This window comes from Geotrypetes seraphini, chromosome 9 (assembly GCF_902459505.1).
Source record: "Geotrypetes seraphini chromosome 9, aGeoSer1.1, whole genome shotgun sequence".
NCBI classification, from domain to species: domain Eukaryota; kingdom Metazoa; phylum Chordata; class Amphibia; order Gymnophiona; family Dermophiidae; genus Geotrypetes; species Geotrypetes seraphini.
This window is the reverse complement of record NC_047092.1, coordinates 65,252,632-65,272,377: the sequence shown is the minus strand read 5'-3', so window position 1 is coordinate 65,272,377 and position 19,746 is coordinate 65,252,632. Positions and strand designations below refer to the sequence as shown.

Sequence of the window (19,746 nt, the reverse complement as noted above, 5' to 3'; positions counted from 1 at the left end):
AGGGAAGGGATATGGGTGTTTCAAAGGTAGGGCTGATATTTATGCAGGTAGCTTATTAGTGGCATTCTATTCTTGTTTTTGTTTTACATTTTTTATTGTAAACTGCCTTGAATTGCATTGCAATGAAGGCAGTATATCAAGTTTTATAAATGATAAATGATAAAAATATTGATGGAACATGCTTAAGAAAAGGAAAAATGACCACGTCACAACTCTACTTCAAAACGCCAATTGGCTCCCCATTACCCATTGGATAACATTCTACTATTAACATTTAAAATGCGATCTAAACACACACCAGCATTCATCGATCATCTGCTAATATCATACTCCCCAGTCAGATCGCTCCACTTGGCAGATCAAAATCTTCTCACCGTTCCGTCGGTTCGCAACATATGCTATGATACTTCCCAGAAAACAATCTTCTCTGTTCCAGCCCCTAACTTATGGAACGTCCTTATGAATTATCTTAGAAAGGAAGATAACCTGAACAACTTTAAGGGCTCCTTTTACGAAGCTGCGGTAGCGTTTAACGCACGTAATAGTACACACTAAACCACCAGACACGCTAGCCGCTACTGCCTCTTGAACAGGTGGTAGTTTTTTGGCTAGCGCAGGGGTTAGCGCATGATTAAAAGTCACGCGCGTTAAAGCCGCTACTGCGGCTTCGTAAAAGGAGCCCTAAATCTAATCTTAATACTTTTTTATTTAAAGATGCTTTCACTATTTAACTTACCCTTCCCAATTTTTTTTCTTCTTTCGTCTTTCTAATTTTTCTTCTGCACAGGCATTTTCCCACTTCCTATCGTATTATTTATTTTTATTATTTGTGTTGGTTATTAGTAATGTGACCATTAATATTTTTCTTATTTTTTCTTTTTTTAAATCTTTATTCATTTTTAAACTTTCAATAAGTGTAACATAAGATACAATTATTTTCTACTTTAACATCACTTAATATACCATCAAACTCAAACTCACATCCAATATCCCCCTCCCATATACCCAACATTTATTCTTGAACATAAGAGATCATTGAGTGTTCTCTCCCCCCTCCCCACCCTGGACGTGTATGCAAAAAAGGGGAAAAAAATAAAAAAAATTATTCTAATTCTGTACAGTGTTTTGTTAATGGCTCCCATACATCCATAAATTTCAAAGCAGATCAACTATTAATTTTCATTCCTGCCCCAGCCCCACCCCCAATTTCTTCCATTCATTTTTCATGCACACACAATATCTTATTAATTCATAATGGTAACTATAAAATAAAAAAAAAACCAAAAAGTACACTGTAAGCAGAGAAAATGTTAATTATTATTTACGAGTTTGAGGTTTTTTCAAAGATGTCAAGGCAGATGATTTTAAAATATGCAATGTCACCTCAGTAACTATAGAAAAATAGACAAATGCAGTGCAAAATATAGACAGCAGATATAAATTCTCAAAACTGATACATATTGATCACAAAATTGAAAATAAAATCATTTTTCCTACCTTTGTTTGGTGATTTCATGAGTCTCTGGTTGCACTTCCTTCTGACTGTGCATCTAATCTTTCTTTCGCATCCAACATTTCTTTCACAATCCAGCCCCATCCCCTTTGGGTCCAGGTCTCTCTCTCTCTCCCTCCTCTGTTAAGATCTTCCATCTCTCTGTTTTTCCTCAGGGTCTCTCCCCCTCTGTTTGTACCTCCCAAAGTCCAGCATCTGCCTCCTGTCTTTTTCCTTTGGTCCAGGCCTTTCTCTCTCTAGTCTTTCTTCTGCTTATAACCCCCACCCTTTCTCTGCCTCTCTCTTTCCTTATTTCCTCCTTCCCTCTTTCCTATGTCCCCCTCACTGCCTTCCGGCCTTTGTCCCACCCCTTCCCCGAAGCCAGCCAGCCAGCCTACCTCCCTCTCTCCCTGCCACGCCGAAGCCAGCCTGCCTATTTGTCTGCCTCCAGCACCCAAGCCTTGCCTACTGCAGATTCTTCTCACAACACCCCTACAACCTAGTCCGCCTCTGCCGCCGCCGCATGCCATTGCTTCCTGCTTGCCACAGCAACTGCAGGAAAGGAAGGTTCAGGCGCCGGCCCACAAGCCTTCTCCCTGATGTCAATTCTGACATCGGAGAGGAAGTTCCGGGCCAGCCAGGCAGCAATTAGCTGGCTCAGAACTTCCTCTCCGACGTCAAAATTGACGTCGGGGAGAAGGCTTGTGGGCCGGTGCCTGGACCTTCCTTTCCTGTACTTGCGGCGGTGGGCAGGGAAGCAGGGAGAGAGCCCATTCTTCACGATCGACTATCCCTTTGGCATCCCGAAGCTGTGCGTGGGGACAACGGGACAGGGGATCTAAAAACGGGACTGTCATGTTCAAAATGGGACGTATGGTCACATTAGTTATTAGGCATATATTGTAATTAGTTTCTCCCTACTTACCTCCTATACAATGTCTCTGTCTAACATTTGTATTCATGAGACCCCTGAACACCCATGCACTGCTTTCAAATATGTATGTACACCGCCCAGATGGCTTAATAAGTGGTATATCAAAATAAAAATAAACTTGAAACTTGAAGTGTTCTAATAGAATAGGCTCACTTCCTGTACAAATAAGGCACCTACTGTAAATGTTGATATCCTGTTCTAGAATTGACTCCATAGTGGCCACATATAAGCTCTTTTGAATATTGACCCGATAGTTTTAACTGGACTGCGTTTCAAATAACTGTTTAAACATCATCAGAAAACTGGACCAGTGTGTTTTATTCTGGTTCAATTCTTCCTGCATTTTGGCACCTTTTTGGAAATGCTGACACCTGAGTCTTTTACAATAAGTTACTTTGGTTGTTTGTAACAGCGGCATAAGCCTGGGTTCTTATTTAGAACCCAATCTCAAATGGATGACCCTTGTTGCAGATGTTTGATGCTGAAACATGACTTGTGTTGGGTTCACCAATAAATATTCTTTGATTGTCCCATACTTGATGGCATTTAAGAACATAAGAATATCAGTAGCCCTTTCTCATGGAGGCCAATCCAGTTCTCTACATACCTGGCCAAAACCCGAGGCGTAGCAACATTCCATGTTACTGATCCAGGGCAAGCAGTGGCTTCCCCCATGTCTTTGCCAATAACAGAATATGGACTTTTCCTCCAGGAAATTTTCCAAACCTTTCTTAAAACCAGCTACACTATCCGCTCTTACCACAACTTCTGGCAATGCGTTCCAGAGCTTAACTTGGTACTTTTTATTCTGATTCTGTGTTATGTACTTTGTCACTTTATTCAATTCTTCCTGTTCCCAGGTTGACTGGGGCTGGGGAAGATAAAGTGGTACTTAGACAGTGCCAGTGACTGCAGGGTTCCTGAGAGAGTCCTGATGCTTTCCGCTTAGTTCAAGATTATCATAGAAACAGAGAACACCAGGGTAAAAGAAAGGTCATATGGTGTATTGATTCAGCCTATTCACAGTAACTGCTCTGTTCTAAAATCACTGCTTTGATTAGGATAATTAATCTGGAAGAGGGATTATCAAATATAGGACAAATCTTCACATAGTTGTGAATGAAACTCATAGAGCCCTAGACCAGCAAAGATTACCTTAATTGTGACTCAATTGGAAGCTCCTCAAACCGGAAGAAAACTACTTGTTCAAACAGAACTAAATAAATACCATCATTGCTGGCAGTGATGGTAAGAAAGACTAAGAAGATAATGCTCTAAACCACTGTTCTTGAACCGCCGGTCCGCGGACAACCGGTGCCAGTCTGCAGAAAATTCCTGCCGGTCCGCACAGGGCTGGTGAGATCAACGCCGTTAAATTTCCTGCCCCGGTGGTGTTGGCAGAAATCTGCTGTTCCTCCCAGCTTCGGGCGATCAAGACAGGCTGCCGGCATCGGGCATTCCCTCTGTGAGTCTCGCCTATGCGGAAACAGGAAGTTGAAACAAAATAGGCGGGACTCAGAGAGGGAAGATCCCGACGTCGGCAGCCTGTCTTGATTGCTGCCCCTGCCGAGTCGACGAGGGCCGCGGGGAAGGTGCAGGTAGAAGGGAGATGGTCAGTATGTGCGTGGGGGGGGTCAGCATGTGGATTGGTGCCATCAGCAGCGTCTGTGCTGAGAGTCTGCCCACGTGCAGGATGCGGTGGGTAGGGCCTCCAGCTCGTCTTGGGCAGTAGGGCCTGTGGTGCAGCACTGTTTTTGCCAGCTTGGGAGGGGCCACGAATGTGCAGAGCGCGCAGGAGCAAGATCATGGGGAGCCTTCGACAGTGGCTGTCTCCCCTCCTAGCAGCTCTCATACTTACCAGGGCAATGATTCACTTTGGCATATTCCCCTTTCCTCGGAGGCGGCAACAGATCCAAGGCTGCCTAAGGAAATCACTGCTGCAGGCAAGTACTGAGAGCTGCTGGAAGGAGAGAAAGCCAGTGTTGGAGGCTAGGAAGCTGCTGGATAAAGGGAGAGCTGCTACTGGACCTGGAGGGAGGTAGAGGAGAGATGCTACTGGGAGGGGAGGAGGGAAAGGGATGGGAAGAGAGTTAATGATAGGGGGAATGAGGGAAGGGAGAAGGAAAAAAGGGAGGAAACAACTGGCAGGGAAATTACAGGAGGGGAAGGGGTCAGGGGTCAGGGTGAAATGGAGAGATCAGATGAGGGAAAGGGGAGAGAAAGAAGAATGAGAAAGTAGAGGGAGATTGATGCTGGAAAGGGGGTCAGCAGAGAAATGAGATAGGGATAAAGATGTTAGATCTGGTGTAGGAGAGATAAAAATGAAGAAAGCAGTGAAGCTGGAATGAATGATGTAAAAAGGAGAGAGGAGGCACAGGCTGGATGGAAAGGGGAGAGGGGCATAGAAAGAAGTCAGATACGTATGAAAGGGGGAGAGGGAAAACAGTGGATGGAACGAGCAGATGCCGGATTGAAGAGACAGGGCAGACGCTGGAAAGAAAAGAGTGAAAAGAAGATGAACGCAGAGACCACAAAAAGTAGAAAAAAATAATGTTATTTCTATTTTGTCATTAGAATATATCAGATTTGAAATATATATCCTGCTAGAGACATAACTGGGGACTACAAAGCCCAGGCAGGGCTTCTTTAGCTTCCAGCTGGCTTAGGGCTCTCTGTGACCAGGGGGCACTCCCCTAACACTATTCCTGTCATGTGTGACTGCAGTATTCTGTTAGCATGATATTTCTGTGTAACATTCTGTAATAACTTGGCTTGTTCAGTTTTCTTGATAGTAGAGGGGATATATGTGAAGGGGAGGGGATACAGGAGTTTTGTTGGTCCTTGCTCTGTATATTTATATTTATAAAATGGCAATTGTACAGAATATTGTTTCTTTTTATACTTTAATAAAATACGTTCAATATAAAATCATAACTGAGGCTTGTCAGGATGGGATCGGATGGTTTGTGGGGACCGAGCTTGCGGAGACAGGGCAGAAATGTGATTTTTTATTTCGGTCTTAGTAGTTTGCCGGGCCAAAAAATAATTCTTTTATTTCTGCCGGTCCACGGGTGTAAAAAGGTTAAAAAACACTGCTCTAAACCATATTCCACAGGTAAAACAGCATTTTTCCTGCAGAAACAGGGTTCTACTGTGTCTGAAGTTAAGAAACCTGGGATAGGCACATGGGATCTCTTAGACAGAGAAAGAGATAATGGTTACTGCTGATGGGCAGATTGAATGGGCCATTTGGCCTTTATCTGCCATCATGTTTCTATGTTTCTACGGGAATTGGTATATGCATACATAATGTATGCCAGTCCTTTTATTCACAGGTATTTCTAGAGGCTGGGAGTTTTCACTTAGATATGCATTTGAAAGTTCAAAAATGCATATATTTTTTCAGGAAAAATGTATGTGCATCAAACAGCAGTTGGCAATTTTTTTTCATACTGTTGCTAAGAAAATCCAGCAACGCCCCTATAGAGAAAAAATATGCAAAAGAAGGCAAAAGAAGTCCCTACAACGACCAGAAAATCAAAACTAAGTTTATCTGACTAATTATGTCTTAAAACTTTATAAAATTTAGACAATTAAGTTATATGCAGTATATATAAAAAAGATATTTAAAATAATAATTTATTACATACAAAATTGATCCAGGGAAGATTCTGCACATCAAGCTTAACGTTATGATAAAGTTTGAATGTGGAGTGGTACATCTGAGGATCAATATAGCATTCTAGGGGGCTTGGTTCTGAATTTGAATCTGGCTATGTGGTTATCTTTATTGAATGAATGCTTTATAAAGATTTAGGGCACCTTTTACGAAGGTACGCTAGCGTTTTTAGCACATGCACATCTCCTTATGAGAAGCATAGAGGGATATGGGTGACTAAAATTACGCCAGGTGTACACCTGGCTGGGCCTCCGCGTGTGCGGATCGCCGGACTTGATGGACCGAAGGTCTGATCCAGAGATGGCAGTTCTTATGTTCTTATTAGCGTGCGCTATAGCACACGTTAGCCAAAAAACTACCACCTGCTCAAGAGGAGGCAGTAGCAGCTAGCGCGTGCAGCATTTTAGCGCACGCTATTCTGCGCATTAAGGCCCTAGCACGCCTTTGTAAAAGGAGCCCTTAGTGCGAATATTGATTGTATCTAGAGAAAAAGTATGCATGCATTTTGGGCAATTATAAAACCACTCTTGGATTGTGCAGGCATGGAAACTGAGCTACATTTTTACTCTTTGACGTAGATCCTCCAGGTATCTTGGCAAAACAGTGCAGGGAAATTTACACTGCTGCATCTCCCTGTGCTGTACCTGTTTTCTGTGATTTCTGGTACTGTCAGCCCTGCATGTTTCACAAACTCTAACCACACACAAAAACTCCTATATATCTCTGTCAATAAGAGGACACTGGGAAAGCATAAAGGCAATGAAACTTCAGTGACATCAAGTTGCTTAAAGGCCAACATTATGTTGCTGTGAATGGCTGCATGCGGGAGATTTCCCGATTTGATAATGCATCAGTTACATCATGATATTTCACTCTTAATTGTGCTTATCTCAATAGCTCAGTGTCCACTCATTGTAAGTCAAATTTCATATTGAGCACAATCTAATATGAATCAAAAAGTAAAAAGTAAATTGAAAGCGCACAGTGCTAATGTTTAGCAAACTCCAAACAAACAAGCAACGGTTAAGTTAAACATAGAAACATGATGGCAGATAAAGGCCAAATGGCCCATCCAGTCTGCCCTATTCAAGCACTTATCTTGTAACTGGCTTTCAATAAGTCCGATGAGTCTCGTTTCAATTATCTGCTTCAGGAACCTTCAACAGCTCAGGGAACAATTAGGGTCTTCAAAATTTTTTTAAACCCTCCATGTAAGAAAAACAGCATTTACTGAATTTGACGATACTCCATCTTTAAAGGAACTGAAATGCTGAAAAGAACATCAGAAACGTGCCGTTAGAATATGATGAAATCATCCTCAGTAAGCTTTATGTAGAACTAGTATTTAAGCCCTTTACATTAACGGGTGCTAGAATAGATGTGTGTGTCTGTCTTTCATTCTTTCTTTCTCTTTCTCTCTGCTTGGCCGCTTTCTGTTTGTCTGTCTTTCTTTCTTTCTGTGTCTCTCTTTCCTCAGCTGTCCACCACCACCCCTTGCCTGCTCCCCCTTTTCAGCAGTAGCCCTTCTCCCTTACTTTTACCTCCCCCCCTGTCTAGCAGCACCTCTTCCCTGCTCCCCCTGTCCAGCAGTAGACTTTCTCCCTTCCTTTTATCTCCCCCCCACTGTCTAACAGCACCTCTTCCCTGTTCCCCCTGTCCAGTAGTAGGCCTTCTCCCTTCCTTTTACCTCCCCCCCCGTCTAACAGCACCTCTTCCCTGCTCCCCCTGTCCAGCAGTAGGCATCCCTTCCTGTTATCTCCCCCCTGTCCAGTAGCACCTCTTCCCTGCTCCCCCTGTCCAGCATTTGGCTTCCTGGTCATTCGTGTTTGCCCTCCTCTTCAAAAAAGCCTGCTGAGGATCGCGGCCGGCTGTAGTGAACCTCGCAGGCGCTATGCTCTTCGGTACCACGTTCCCTCTGACACGATCTGGTGTGTCAGAGGGAATGCGCTACTGAGGTTCAGAGCGGCCTGCGAGGTTCGCTACTGCCGGCCGCTATCCTCAGTAAGCTTTTTTGAAGAGGAGGGCAGACAGAAGACCCGCTTCGGTGGACTAGATGGAGGACTGCCACTCGATGCCTGGAGGAGCTGGAGAGCAGGGAGGTCCGCGCTTTACAATTGGTCTGCCAGTAGCGTGCATGCGCACTCCTGCCTGCCAAGGACATACGGATCACGGATCACGCAGGTAGGAGTGCGCATGCGCGCTTAGCGTTTTATTATTATAGATGATTGCGCTTATCTCCACACTAACTTATGAGAACTCCATAAATTCCAAAATATTACATAAATGTGAAAATGAAAATAAAGTGAAATGAAAAACTGAGTATAAAACTGAATGCAACTGAATATAACTGAATATAACTCATTCTAATATCATAGTAAATACTTAGGCTGATATATATTTAGCTGGCAGCAGTGAGTATTTTTTTATCTGTTGCCAGCGTTATCCCAAGATATTCAATGCTAGACCTAGGGCTCCTTGTACTAAGGTGCACTAGTGTTTTTAGCGCACGCTAGCTGAAAAATTGCTGCCTGCTTAAAAATAGACGGTAGTGGCTAGCGCGCGCACTAAAACCACTAGCGCGCCTTTGTAAAAGGAGCCCCATGTCTGGGCAGCTGGCTATGTGTTATAGCCATAAAATATAAGATGGACTATTAGCAACCCAAGCAGCAAGACTAGACCACCACCTCTCCAATCTGATGATCACAATGCCCAACTACAAAACCTTCAGGAAAGAATTGAAAACCATGCTATTCAAGAAATTTGTCAATTGATCTAACTAAACCTTCTCGAATCCCCAGATCCTAATGCTTTTTCCAACTATCAACCTTTTAATCTCTCTATGGATACTGTCACAACCCCAGCCTTAGGGCTAAGCTTGTGCCAGGTAAATCTACTCAAAACCCAGGCCCTACCCTTAAAAGGGCTGATCAGTGTGACAGGTTCTACTCAGACAGACAAGTGGGTTCTGAGTTCAGATTGAACCGGCATGATCCAGAACCCTGGGGAGGGGAGGAATATTGCGGAAACAGCCAGGAGCAACAGGAGGTGCCTTGCAAAAAGGGACAGCCTAGGAGGCAGGCTCCTAGCTCTGAGAATTCACAGCTGTTGAGCCTAATTAAGGCTCAACAGAAAACTCAGCAGAAACAGCAGGTTGCCTTTTCCCCTCACAGGTCAGGGTGTGGTCAGTTGAACGCTTTAGAAGCTGAACTGAGAAAGGCTAAGTCAGTCTACCCTGGGTCAGCCCAGGAAGGAGGCTCTCAGGACCGGTCTCCTGAAGCTGCCCAAAGCCAGGACATTGAAATGTCAGAGGCAGCTCCTGTCCCTGAAGCCAGCCAAACAGCCAGCCCTGAACCAATGGAGTTTATGGATACTGCCTTGGAACCTGAGGACACAGTTATGGATGAAAGTTAAGTGCAATAACTTTACTTTTTTTCTGTGTTTGAAATTTTGGAGATTTTTGTGTTTTGGAATGCCTGCAAGCACCGGTTTAGAGCCAAGTGAGCAGTGCTGAGCTCACGGCTACAAGGGTGCCTGTTTGGTGGGACCTTAAAGCAAGATTGATTTTGTTTGGCAATTTTTAAGTTTTGCCTTTTGCGGTTTGTGTGGGACTTGCATTTGCTGATTGAGTAAAGGACTAGTAGTGAGGAGAATCCACTATCCATCCTAGGGTTGGGATTGTGGGGCCAAATTTTTGGCAAGCTGATTTAAAGTGGATTCGGCTACTCCCTTCCCCCACCAGTGTGCTCAGCTGGTTGGGCAGGCCTGTTACAAGCCAGGCCTCGGCAGCATTGCCCTCAACTATAGGAGCAACCTTGTGAAAGACTCTTATAAATCTGGACAGTTTTGTATCTTTACTTTTGACTCGGCTCAGACACTGGAACTGATAGGACTGAGCTATTCAGGATTATTTAGGTCACTTACCTGTTTGTACCTGTCAAGAAGGTGTGGGCTATACTTTAAAACCCCGATTTTTGTTCATGTATTTAATTCAAAGCCTAAACGGTAGCATCTTGCTACTTAGGAAATAAAGTTGGACTCAAGTTTGGAGAAAACATTTTATTGTTCCTGACATTTTTTCTTTATTATACTTATAAGAGCCAGCAGGACCTTCAACATCCTTTGAAGGCATGTCAAGATTGGTCGTTGCTGAGCCCTGGTCGGTGGCCTGTTGCAAAGCCTGGCACCAGCAGGCTCACAATACCCAGGCCAATTCTTTTGTAAACTGCCTAGATCTGAAAGGTATTTGTGGGATAGAATTTTAATTTGTGGGATAGAATTTTAATATACCGACCATCGACTTGCACCTGACCGGTTTACAATGCTAAAAATGAAAGGTTAAAATAAATTGTTATAGGGGGAGGGGAAATGTGAAGATTAAGTGGACAAATTACAGAGGGTGAAGGGGGAGGGTGAAGGGGGAGGGGAAGTTAATAATTACATCATTAAAAACAAATTAAAAAAGGGAAGGGGGAGATATAATATCAGGAAAGGGGATCGCTTCTTAAAAGTGGCTCCCAGTTGCACACCGAATCTTATATAAAATATGCCTGCTCACTTTTAAATCATTATTATCTAAAACCCCTGCTTTTATATTTAGAGTTTTAATTCCTCATCTTACTTCGAGACAGTTAAGATCCCAAGATCAACACTTATTGGCCATTCCCTCACTGAAAGTCATCAATACGAGGCGCCACACCATTTTTTCAATAACAGCACCCCAATCTTGGAATGACCTCCCACTATTTATTAGAGAGGAAAAGCACCTAGATAAATTCAAATCCAAACTTAAGAGTTTCCTTTTTATAGATGCTTTTAATGAATAAATCACAAAGACTTGCTTCCTTTTCTCTTTTTTACTTTGCACATTATAAATTTTACCTGTTGCCCTTCCTATTGTTCTTTCCTTAAATGTTATTAAATTAATATGGATTGTAACCCATTAATAATTTTCCCTTTGCCTTGATATTATATGTATAAGTTAAACTATGTATAGAAATATTTGTATTTAGTATTTTAATTTGATCTGCATATTGTTTGTTTGTTCTGTTCCCTATATTTGATTATTTATGTAAACTGTACATCGCCTAGAAATTGTGATAGGCAATTAATCAAATTATATAATAAACTTGGAAACTTGGATATTTATTTTGCTAGCTGTTGGAAGGAAATATTTAGATGCTATGGTATGCGTCTTGGAATAAGAACGTTTTTAGTTTAATCTTGAATTTGTCAAGTGAATTTATGAGGTGGAGTTGAGGTGGCATGGCGTTCCATAAAGTTGGAGCTACAACGGAAAAGTTAGTTTTTCTAGTGTAGTAGAATTCTTTGATGGAAGGTATGGTCAGTAAATTCTGATCAGCCGATCTAAGGGTCCGGGGAGGGCAAAAAGGGATAATGAGTTTATCAAGAAAAGATGGGAGACACGAAAGTTTGATTCTGAAGACCAGCATTAAAGTTTTATAGGTGAGACGGTGGGTAATGGGTAGCCAGTGGGCTTCTCGTAGAAGAGGAGTAACATGATCATATTTCCCAACCTTATAGATAAGACATAAATATAATGTAATGTTATACAGTTAAGTATGATATCCAGCATTTAATCGCCTAAGCAACACTACACAAAGATAGGACTGAGTTTTATGTGATTCAATTTAACTGCTTAATGTAGGTGGTTAAGAACATAAGAATAGCTATTCTGGGTCAGATCAATGGTCTATCTAGCTACTGTATTTTCTGCAGTGGTCAATCTAGGTCACAACTACTTCGCAGAAACCCAAATAGTAGCAACATTCCATGCTACTGATCCAGGGTAAGCAGTGGCTTCTCCCATGTCTGTCTCAATAAAAGATTATGGAGCTTTTCCTTCCAGGAACTTCTCCAAACCTTTTTTAAACCCAGAAATGCTAATTACCATTACTACATCCTGGACAGCTCATGGACAGTCCACAAACTAGCTTTCAGTTTAGCAGCCAGTGGTGATTCGGTGGCACTAACTGATTAACTGTTACTGAATATCGGCAAATAGCCCCACACAGGCAATTTTAAGCAGCTTTGAATATTGAGCCCAATATGTTTATTTATATGAATGTAGATAGAGATATATATAATTTTTGAGACATTGTTGTTCAAGCTAATTTGAAAACTGAGGGAAATATAAACACAGAGCAGTTTTCAAAGTCTACACATTGCACACTTTGGGGTTTATTTACTCAGGTAGAAGATGGATATGAGGTAATCCTAAATAACTATTTAGGATAGGCAAATAAAAAAACATGTAATTCAAAGCTTGAGCAGAGTCTCTATGGGAAGCTGAATAGCAGCTATTTGGATGATAATGAGCGTATAATGAGGCATTTGAGATCAGGTCAGCTCTGAGCCCTAGAATGCATTGCAATATGTATGAGCCTTGCCATCTCTTTATAAACATGTAAAGTTGATCTGGTGATTTTTATCCCTTATAAGAAAGGGTGGGAAAACAGCAGTGAGTTAGCCTGGGTAATAATGTCATTAGGGGTAAGCATTCTTTTGAAAACAAAATGAAAACTGTAATGAAATCAGCTATTTCAGGGCATTTTCCAATGAAACAAACTAAAGCCACCAATGAAATTAATTTATTTTGATTTCGTTTCATTTAGTTTTATTTTCCTTTGAAATCTATGTTGAAACAGAAGCACTACACAGGCCGAAGCCAGCGAGGGACTGGGGAAACAATTCCTTGCAAACAGGGTTTCCAACCTGCCAATTCCAGCTTGCCTTAACTAAATCAGACAAAATCCAAAACGAACTCCCCCAAAAAACTGCTATCGATGCTTAAAAAGATCCAATAAGGAAGCAGAATTAGTCAATAGGTTCTTGCAGGGGGACTCCTGCGCACACTACACAAACTAAAAATAACTAAATAATAAGAATAGTTTGTGAGAATGACGTGTCGACAGTGTGAAGGGACAGTGAAGGGAGAGATTTTTCCAGCGCGTGACACAACTGGAAAGTGGGTAAACCCTGCTTCATCTGCACACCATCACTGGCGACGTCGCATGTGCTCAAATAAACCAGTGAATAATCAAATAAAGTGATAACAATTAATAATTTACTTATGTGTGCTCAAATAAGGCAGAGAGTCCTGCTGCAAGAACCCCCCCAACCGTCCCCAGAAAAATACTCAGCACTTAGTTTAGAACTTTATCCGGTTGGTTTACAGTCAAACGAGATGGTGTTTGTTCCAGAATAACTTCATGATCAGGTCCTACCAAGTCTGATTTCTGGGACAAAGTGTCCCTTCCTCAGGGACCCGTTGCCGACCAGGGAGAAAAAAATCAAGAATTTTAATTTAATTTCATTCTTATATACCGCTAATAACCGTGAGGTTTCTAAGCAGTTTACAAAAATGATGCATTAAAGATACAATAAATAAAAACTAAATAAATAAGATAGGTACTTGGAAATTCCCTAACTGTCCCAAAGGCTCACAATCTAACTAAAGTACCTGAAGAAACAGTATGAAAAATAAAAATAAAAAGACAGAGGTAGAGATAGAGATAGAAATGAAATATTCCAACAAGTAATGAATAAATAATTTAAAGATAGAATTAAAATAATAATTAAAGTAAACAAAATAGAGATAAAAATAAGCATAGAGAGAAACAGAAACACACTCCAAAAAAGCATCAAGATCTTTGACTTGTAATTATTATGATCATTTAACACCAGATCTTAAATGCCTTTCCGGAATACATCATATCCCTATCCCTCTCCATACCCACCTCCATCTCCACCCCAATTCACTTCAACCACCATTCCCATTCTATTCTTTAACTGCCGTCAACCCCAGTTCCGATGACTATCATCTGGGTCCCGAGTTTCCTCCAAGAACAGGCGACATCTCTCGCAAGGAATCTCCACCGCTGCCGCACATGATGCGAGATCCTCAGACCCTTCGGAATGGGGAATGTGATATCATTGGGTTGCATTCAAGCATGCGCAGATGCCCTCCAGATGCGACCCCCAAGCTCAACGGTTTCCAAACTCGGGCAAACTGTCGGGTTTTGAAAACTCATCCAGACGCCTAGATAGTCCTCTAAAAAAGAGGACATGACCGGGTAAATTCAGACATCTGGTAACCCTAAACATATTCAGACTCCAAGCACCTTTCTGCTTCCCAAAACCCTTTATAGAATAGCACTTAGTGCAAATTGTTCCTGGTGTCTTGATTTTAGTGTCATTTACTGAATCTGGCCCTAAGGCTCTGATTCCACATGTAGGCACCGAGGAGCACAAGTATCAATCATAAAGTGGTCATAGATGCCAGTAGGCATTGAAACCTTAGGCATTGATGTCAGGATTTTATTGGTCTAAATGAGTGTGCCTAAGTCAAAACATAACAAGAGAAAGCAAAGCAACAAACTTGCCTCAGTAAACAGCACAGCAAATACAATAAAAGAGGTAAGCGGGATGTCTTAAAACAGCCAAACACAGAGTTTATTAGTCCATGAAACAGTTCAATGGAGAGAGAAGCCTCTCTTCTATATGTGGTCCCAACTAGGATCCCAGTTTCAGCAAAAGCTTTCCTCAGGGGACTAGTAAGGTATTCATGAGCATTACACTTGACAGAGTGACGGTTGTTTTTTTGTCAATTGTAATGCTGCTGAAAGAACACTTCTGGGGCAGGCAGATGGCAGGAGGCTGGCTTTGTTGCGCCTCCGGCTGCCCAAAGATTTAAAAATACAGCGGCGGGGAGCTGGTAGGTGGGGGAATCAGGAACAAAGCCTGCCTCCTACCATCTGCCTGCCTGCCCCAAAAGTGTTCTTTCTGCAGCGTTCTACATAGGCTGCAGAAATAATACTTCTGGGGTAGGCAGGCAGACAGCAGGAGGCTTCGTTGCGATACTGACCGCCCAAAGTTTTTAAAATACAGTGATAGGAAGCTGGTAGGTGGGGAAATCAGGAACCAGGGAGAGGTCGGATCCAGCTGAGAGGAGAGCTGGGGTTGGGTTGGCTTTGACAGAGGGGGACGGGCAGGGGATCCCCGCTGGCAACAGCTTAGGCGGAGGTGGATGGGCAGGCAATATCCACAGCGGCGCGTACCCCCCAAAAGTGGCTCGCATACCCCCAAGGGTTCGCGTAGCATGTGTTGAGAAACACTGCTATATATGATGCCTACAAAATTGGTGCTGAAAAGGACAGCGCTCTGTATAATTCTATAAAACACCTCCAAAGTTTTAAGCAGTTTATGGAATCAAATGTTAATGACCATACGTATGACTAACATTTAGGCATACTCATTTAAACCAATGAAAACCAGACCTAAATATCTGCACCTATGTTGTGTGGATCGGGTGTATTCTATAACGATGTTCCTAACTTTTAGGAATGCCCACAATCCACCTATGCTCTTCCCCTGGCCATGCCCCTTTTGAGATTCACACACTCAAATTTATATGCACCAATTTATAGAATGTGCTTAGAACTTCTTAGTGCCAATTACCTTCAATTATTAGGTGTTAATTGCCAAATATTGGCACTGATTTGCTTGTTAAACAATTAAGTTGCATACATAAATCTGTACTGCACAAAGATTTGTGTGCGCAACTTTGGCCACACTATACAGAATCAGGCCACAAGCCTATTTAATAGAGCAGCTAAAAAAATAAAAATAAAAATTACAAAATACAAAAGTTGGAAGCACAGTGCATTAAAAAAAAAAGAGGGGGGGGGGAGGGGAAAAAAACAAATTATACCACTATACCATTTTCTCAAAAGGATTGAGACTAAGAAGGATCACAAAAAGAAGATAAAAGGGACCAATACTTGTGAAATGTTCTAATTGTTCCCAATTTTTCCGCTAACACCATTTTGCATCTCTGATGAAAAAGGATTGAGCTCCACCAAACAGAGATATTAAGAAGATGCAAAGTTTTCTAATTGGAAAGAATTAGCTTTTGAGTAATTGTAATAATAATATCAAATAACTTCATATTCTTTTTAGAAATGCTAACGTCTGGAGAATGAGATTTGAATATAGTAATTGAAAGAGAAATCTGAACCGAAATGCCAAATATCTTTTGTATTATTATCCAAACTTCTTTCCAAAAGGAATTAAACAATAGAACATTCATATATCTACTGGGTGCTGCTTTTTCAGTTTTTACTCACTTGGCAGCACTCCAGATTTTGATAGAGGCCTCTTCTATAAGATGAGAATGTCTCCGAAATGTCCTTTTTCCCCATGTCCACTACACATTACTCTGGCCCTGCTTAGCATTTAATAATGGTAACTTAAACATGCAGCTCAGTCAACTGGCCAAATAATACTTTTGTTCACTCTTTGGAAGTATAAAACTCGTAGTAAACTCATGGTTTTAATTACCCATGTAAAATTGTATTTCCAGGAATTGTTTAAGCACCTATTTGTTTAATAATCTTTCCTCACCAAAAGGCAAAAGTAATATGTATTCACAACACTTTCTTCATGTAATTTTTCTGCAAATAGAATGTGTAGAAAAGTATCAACTATGACATGCAAGCATAATATATTGAGCATTTTTGTGCTTGTATGCAGGGTATAATGCAAGATGTGCAATTACTTGTCATGCCTCAAGGATTTATTTCTCAGTGCCCTGATCTTAATCGCAGTAAGTCTAATCCTTTTTAATTTCTATTATCAAAAGTGCACTTCTTGCCTTAATTTCTCAATAGCAAGTTTTCTTCATATCTTTGCCTCGTAAGTATTAGGGCTCCTTTTACGAAGGTGCGCTAAGCGTTTTAGCGCACGCACTGGATTGGCGCGTATTATAGCGTGTGCTAGCTGAAAATTTACCTCCTGCTATTCCGCACGTTAAGGCCCTAACGCGCCTTTGTAAAAGGAGCCCTTAGTGTCAGGGAAATATGAAACCATTTACAAATAACTGGTGACAGATTCAGTGCTTGTAATTTCAGCTTGCCCAACCTGTAATGACTTCCACGGGCTCGTGCAGAAAATTATGGAGCTCCAAGACATTTTGGCCAAAACCTCAGCTAAGGTACAGTAACAGTTACTTATCACGAGAGGCTAAGGAATGTGTAGAATTTGGATGGTTCATTTATATAAGCAAACATTGTATTCCATTTTAAACACTTTATGCAGTAACATTTTTATCAGGTTCCTCTGTTTCAGCAGTAAATAGACCCACAATCTAGGCAGAAGAGCTCATAAATATTCAAGCTCTACCCGTCTGGAAAAACAAATGATTCAATAAACAGGGATGAGGCAGGTTACCTGGTTTAGAGAGCAGGATTTGTTGTTAAAACTGCATAAGGATTTTCTCAAGGCTGGCTATTTGAACAGTATTCATGTTTTAGACATATGTCAGCAATGATATACAATATCTTTTTTTCTCTGACTGCAGCTTATATGATTTGCTTATTTTAAAAAAATATATATATATTTTTAAATAAGAAGCCAAAAAATAGTCTTAGAGATATTTGGAGCATTGAGATAAAACAGTATATTTCTGTATCTCGTTGTCCACGAATTTGGACTTGGAGGTTGAAATGTACAGCGTCAGCATCTATGAGACAAACATGGTTATTTTTATTGCATAGGATTTTTTGGACCCCAATTCATTTACAAAAAATAGATACCGTATTTGCCGGCGTATAAGACGAATGGGCGTATAAGACGACCCCCCAACTTTTACAGTTAAAATATAGAGTTTGTTATATACTCGCCGTATAAGACTACCCCTTCTTCCGCACACCTTCTGCACAACCTTCTGCCTGCCTGTCCCCCCCTTGAAGGTCTGCACCCCCCGAAGGCCTGCACCCCCCCGAAGGCCTGTCCCCCCCCTTGTAGGCCTGTCCCCCCCTTATAGGCCTGTCTCCCCCTTGAAGGCCTGCCTGCCTTTCCCCCCTTGAAGGCCTGTCCCCCCTTGAAGGCCTGCCTGCCTGCCTGTCACCCCCCCCCCCCTTGAAAGCCTGCCTGCCTGCCCGCCAGCCCCACCCTGAAGGCCTGATGCCCCGACCCACCCCGAAGGACCGCTCGCCCCCTGGCCTCCCCGCACCACCTATGAAGCAGCCGCAGCAGGATCGCGAAGTCAGCGTCAGCGATCCCTGCGCTGCTTCCTGCGCCACGGTCCCGCCCCTCCTCTGATGTCAGAGAAGGGGCGGGATCGCGGCGCAGGAAGCAGCGCAGGGATCGCTGATGCTGACTTCGCGATCCTGCTGCGGGCTGCTTCACAGGTGGTGCAGGAAGGTCAGTGGGGCGAGCGGTCCTTCTGGGGTGGCGGGGGACTGAACGGCAAGGCCGGGAACACCCCCTTAGGGCTGGCACCTGGGGCGCACCGCCCCCTCTGCCCCCCCCTTGGTACGCCACTGCATGTAAACAGTACCCGGCGTATAAGATGACCCCCGACTTTGGGGAGGATTTTAAGGTACTGAAAAGTCGTCTTATACGCCGGCAAATACGGTAATTGTAAATCTAATAGATGCTGGCATTGTCATATTAATAAAGATTTACAAAAAAAATAAAAACTAAAAAAAATTATCCCGCAGACACGGAATTGAAGGAAACTATATAGCAGATTCCCTATGTAATAAACAAATAATAATTTTCAGAGGAAGCATGTTCATATAATGTCATGCAATGTTTTGCTACATTTGGTCATACTATCACCATTTCTCTCACACTTTACTATACTATACATCGTATCCTATACTATATTTGCCATGCTATGGGCTCCTTTTACAAAGGCGCATTAGGGCCTTAATGTGGGGAATAGTGCGTGCTAGCTGCTACCGCCTTCTCTTGAGCAGGCGGTAGTTTTTTGGGTAGTGCGTGCTATAGCGCTAAAAACGCTAGCGCACCTTTGTAAAAGGAGCCCTAAGTCTTCCAAGCTATGATTTCATGCTATGTCTGCTATACAGTACAGTGTTTGCCATTCCATGTCTACTGTGCTAGGTTTTATCATGCTATGTGTCATACTGTCATACTAGGTTAGCCATGCTTGTAATACTGTGTTTGCCATGCTTTGCTATACTATGCTCACCATGCTATATCTCACCATACCATGTTTTGTCATATTAGGTTTTACCATGCTTTGTTAATTATGTTCTGCCATCTTTGTCAGACAATGTTCTGCCATTACTTTGCCATTACTTTAGCTCTCCATTACATATAAAATATGACTCCTTACATTTAAGACCTTAAAAACAAACTCCCCTGACTTTATAAACTGACTATTAATCCCCTACACACCATCCAGATTGTTAAAATCACAATCCCAACATTTACTTACAATACCCTCTCTTCGCCACATAAACTACCATACAACCCGACCTTCTATCTTTTCAGTAACACACTCTGGAACTCTATTCCAGCTTATATAAGAGAAGAAAACCAAATCTAAAATAAAAACCTTCCTATTCACCGATGCTTTTGAAATCTGAAAATTTTTGTTCTGGGCCAGCCCAGATTAAAAACTGAAAAACAAAACAAAGACCCTTCAATTTACTGCTTAAACAATATCCTCCCTTAAATGTCTTACTATTCTATATATTTTATGGATTTTCCCCCATATCCTTCTGTGTCCAATATGTCTGTAATGTCTTGTCTATATACAGTAGTTTTATATTATCACTTTGTAATTCTCCTGTTTTGTTTTTTAACTATTTT

The 19,746-nt window shown here is 41.9% G+C and overlaps 1 protein-coding gene across 2 annotated transcripts in view; it reads left to right on the top strand.

Moving 5' to 3' along the window:
• Positions 1 to 19,746, top strand: part of NELL2 (neural EGFL like 2) — a 648,388-nt gene that overhangs the window by 285,999 nt on the left and 342,643 nt on the right. For both annotated transcript variants that reach the window (XM_033959423.1, XM_033959422.1), the window contains 2 exons: positions 16,657 to 16,729; positions 17,034 to 17,116. In XM_033959423.1, the coding sequence (XP_033815314.1) occupies positions 16,657 to 16,729; positions 17,034 to 17,116 (156 nt within the window). The remainder of the gene's footprint in view (positions 1 to 16,656; positions 16,730 to 17,033; positions 17,117 to 19,746) is intronic.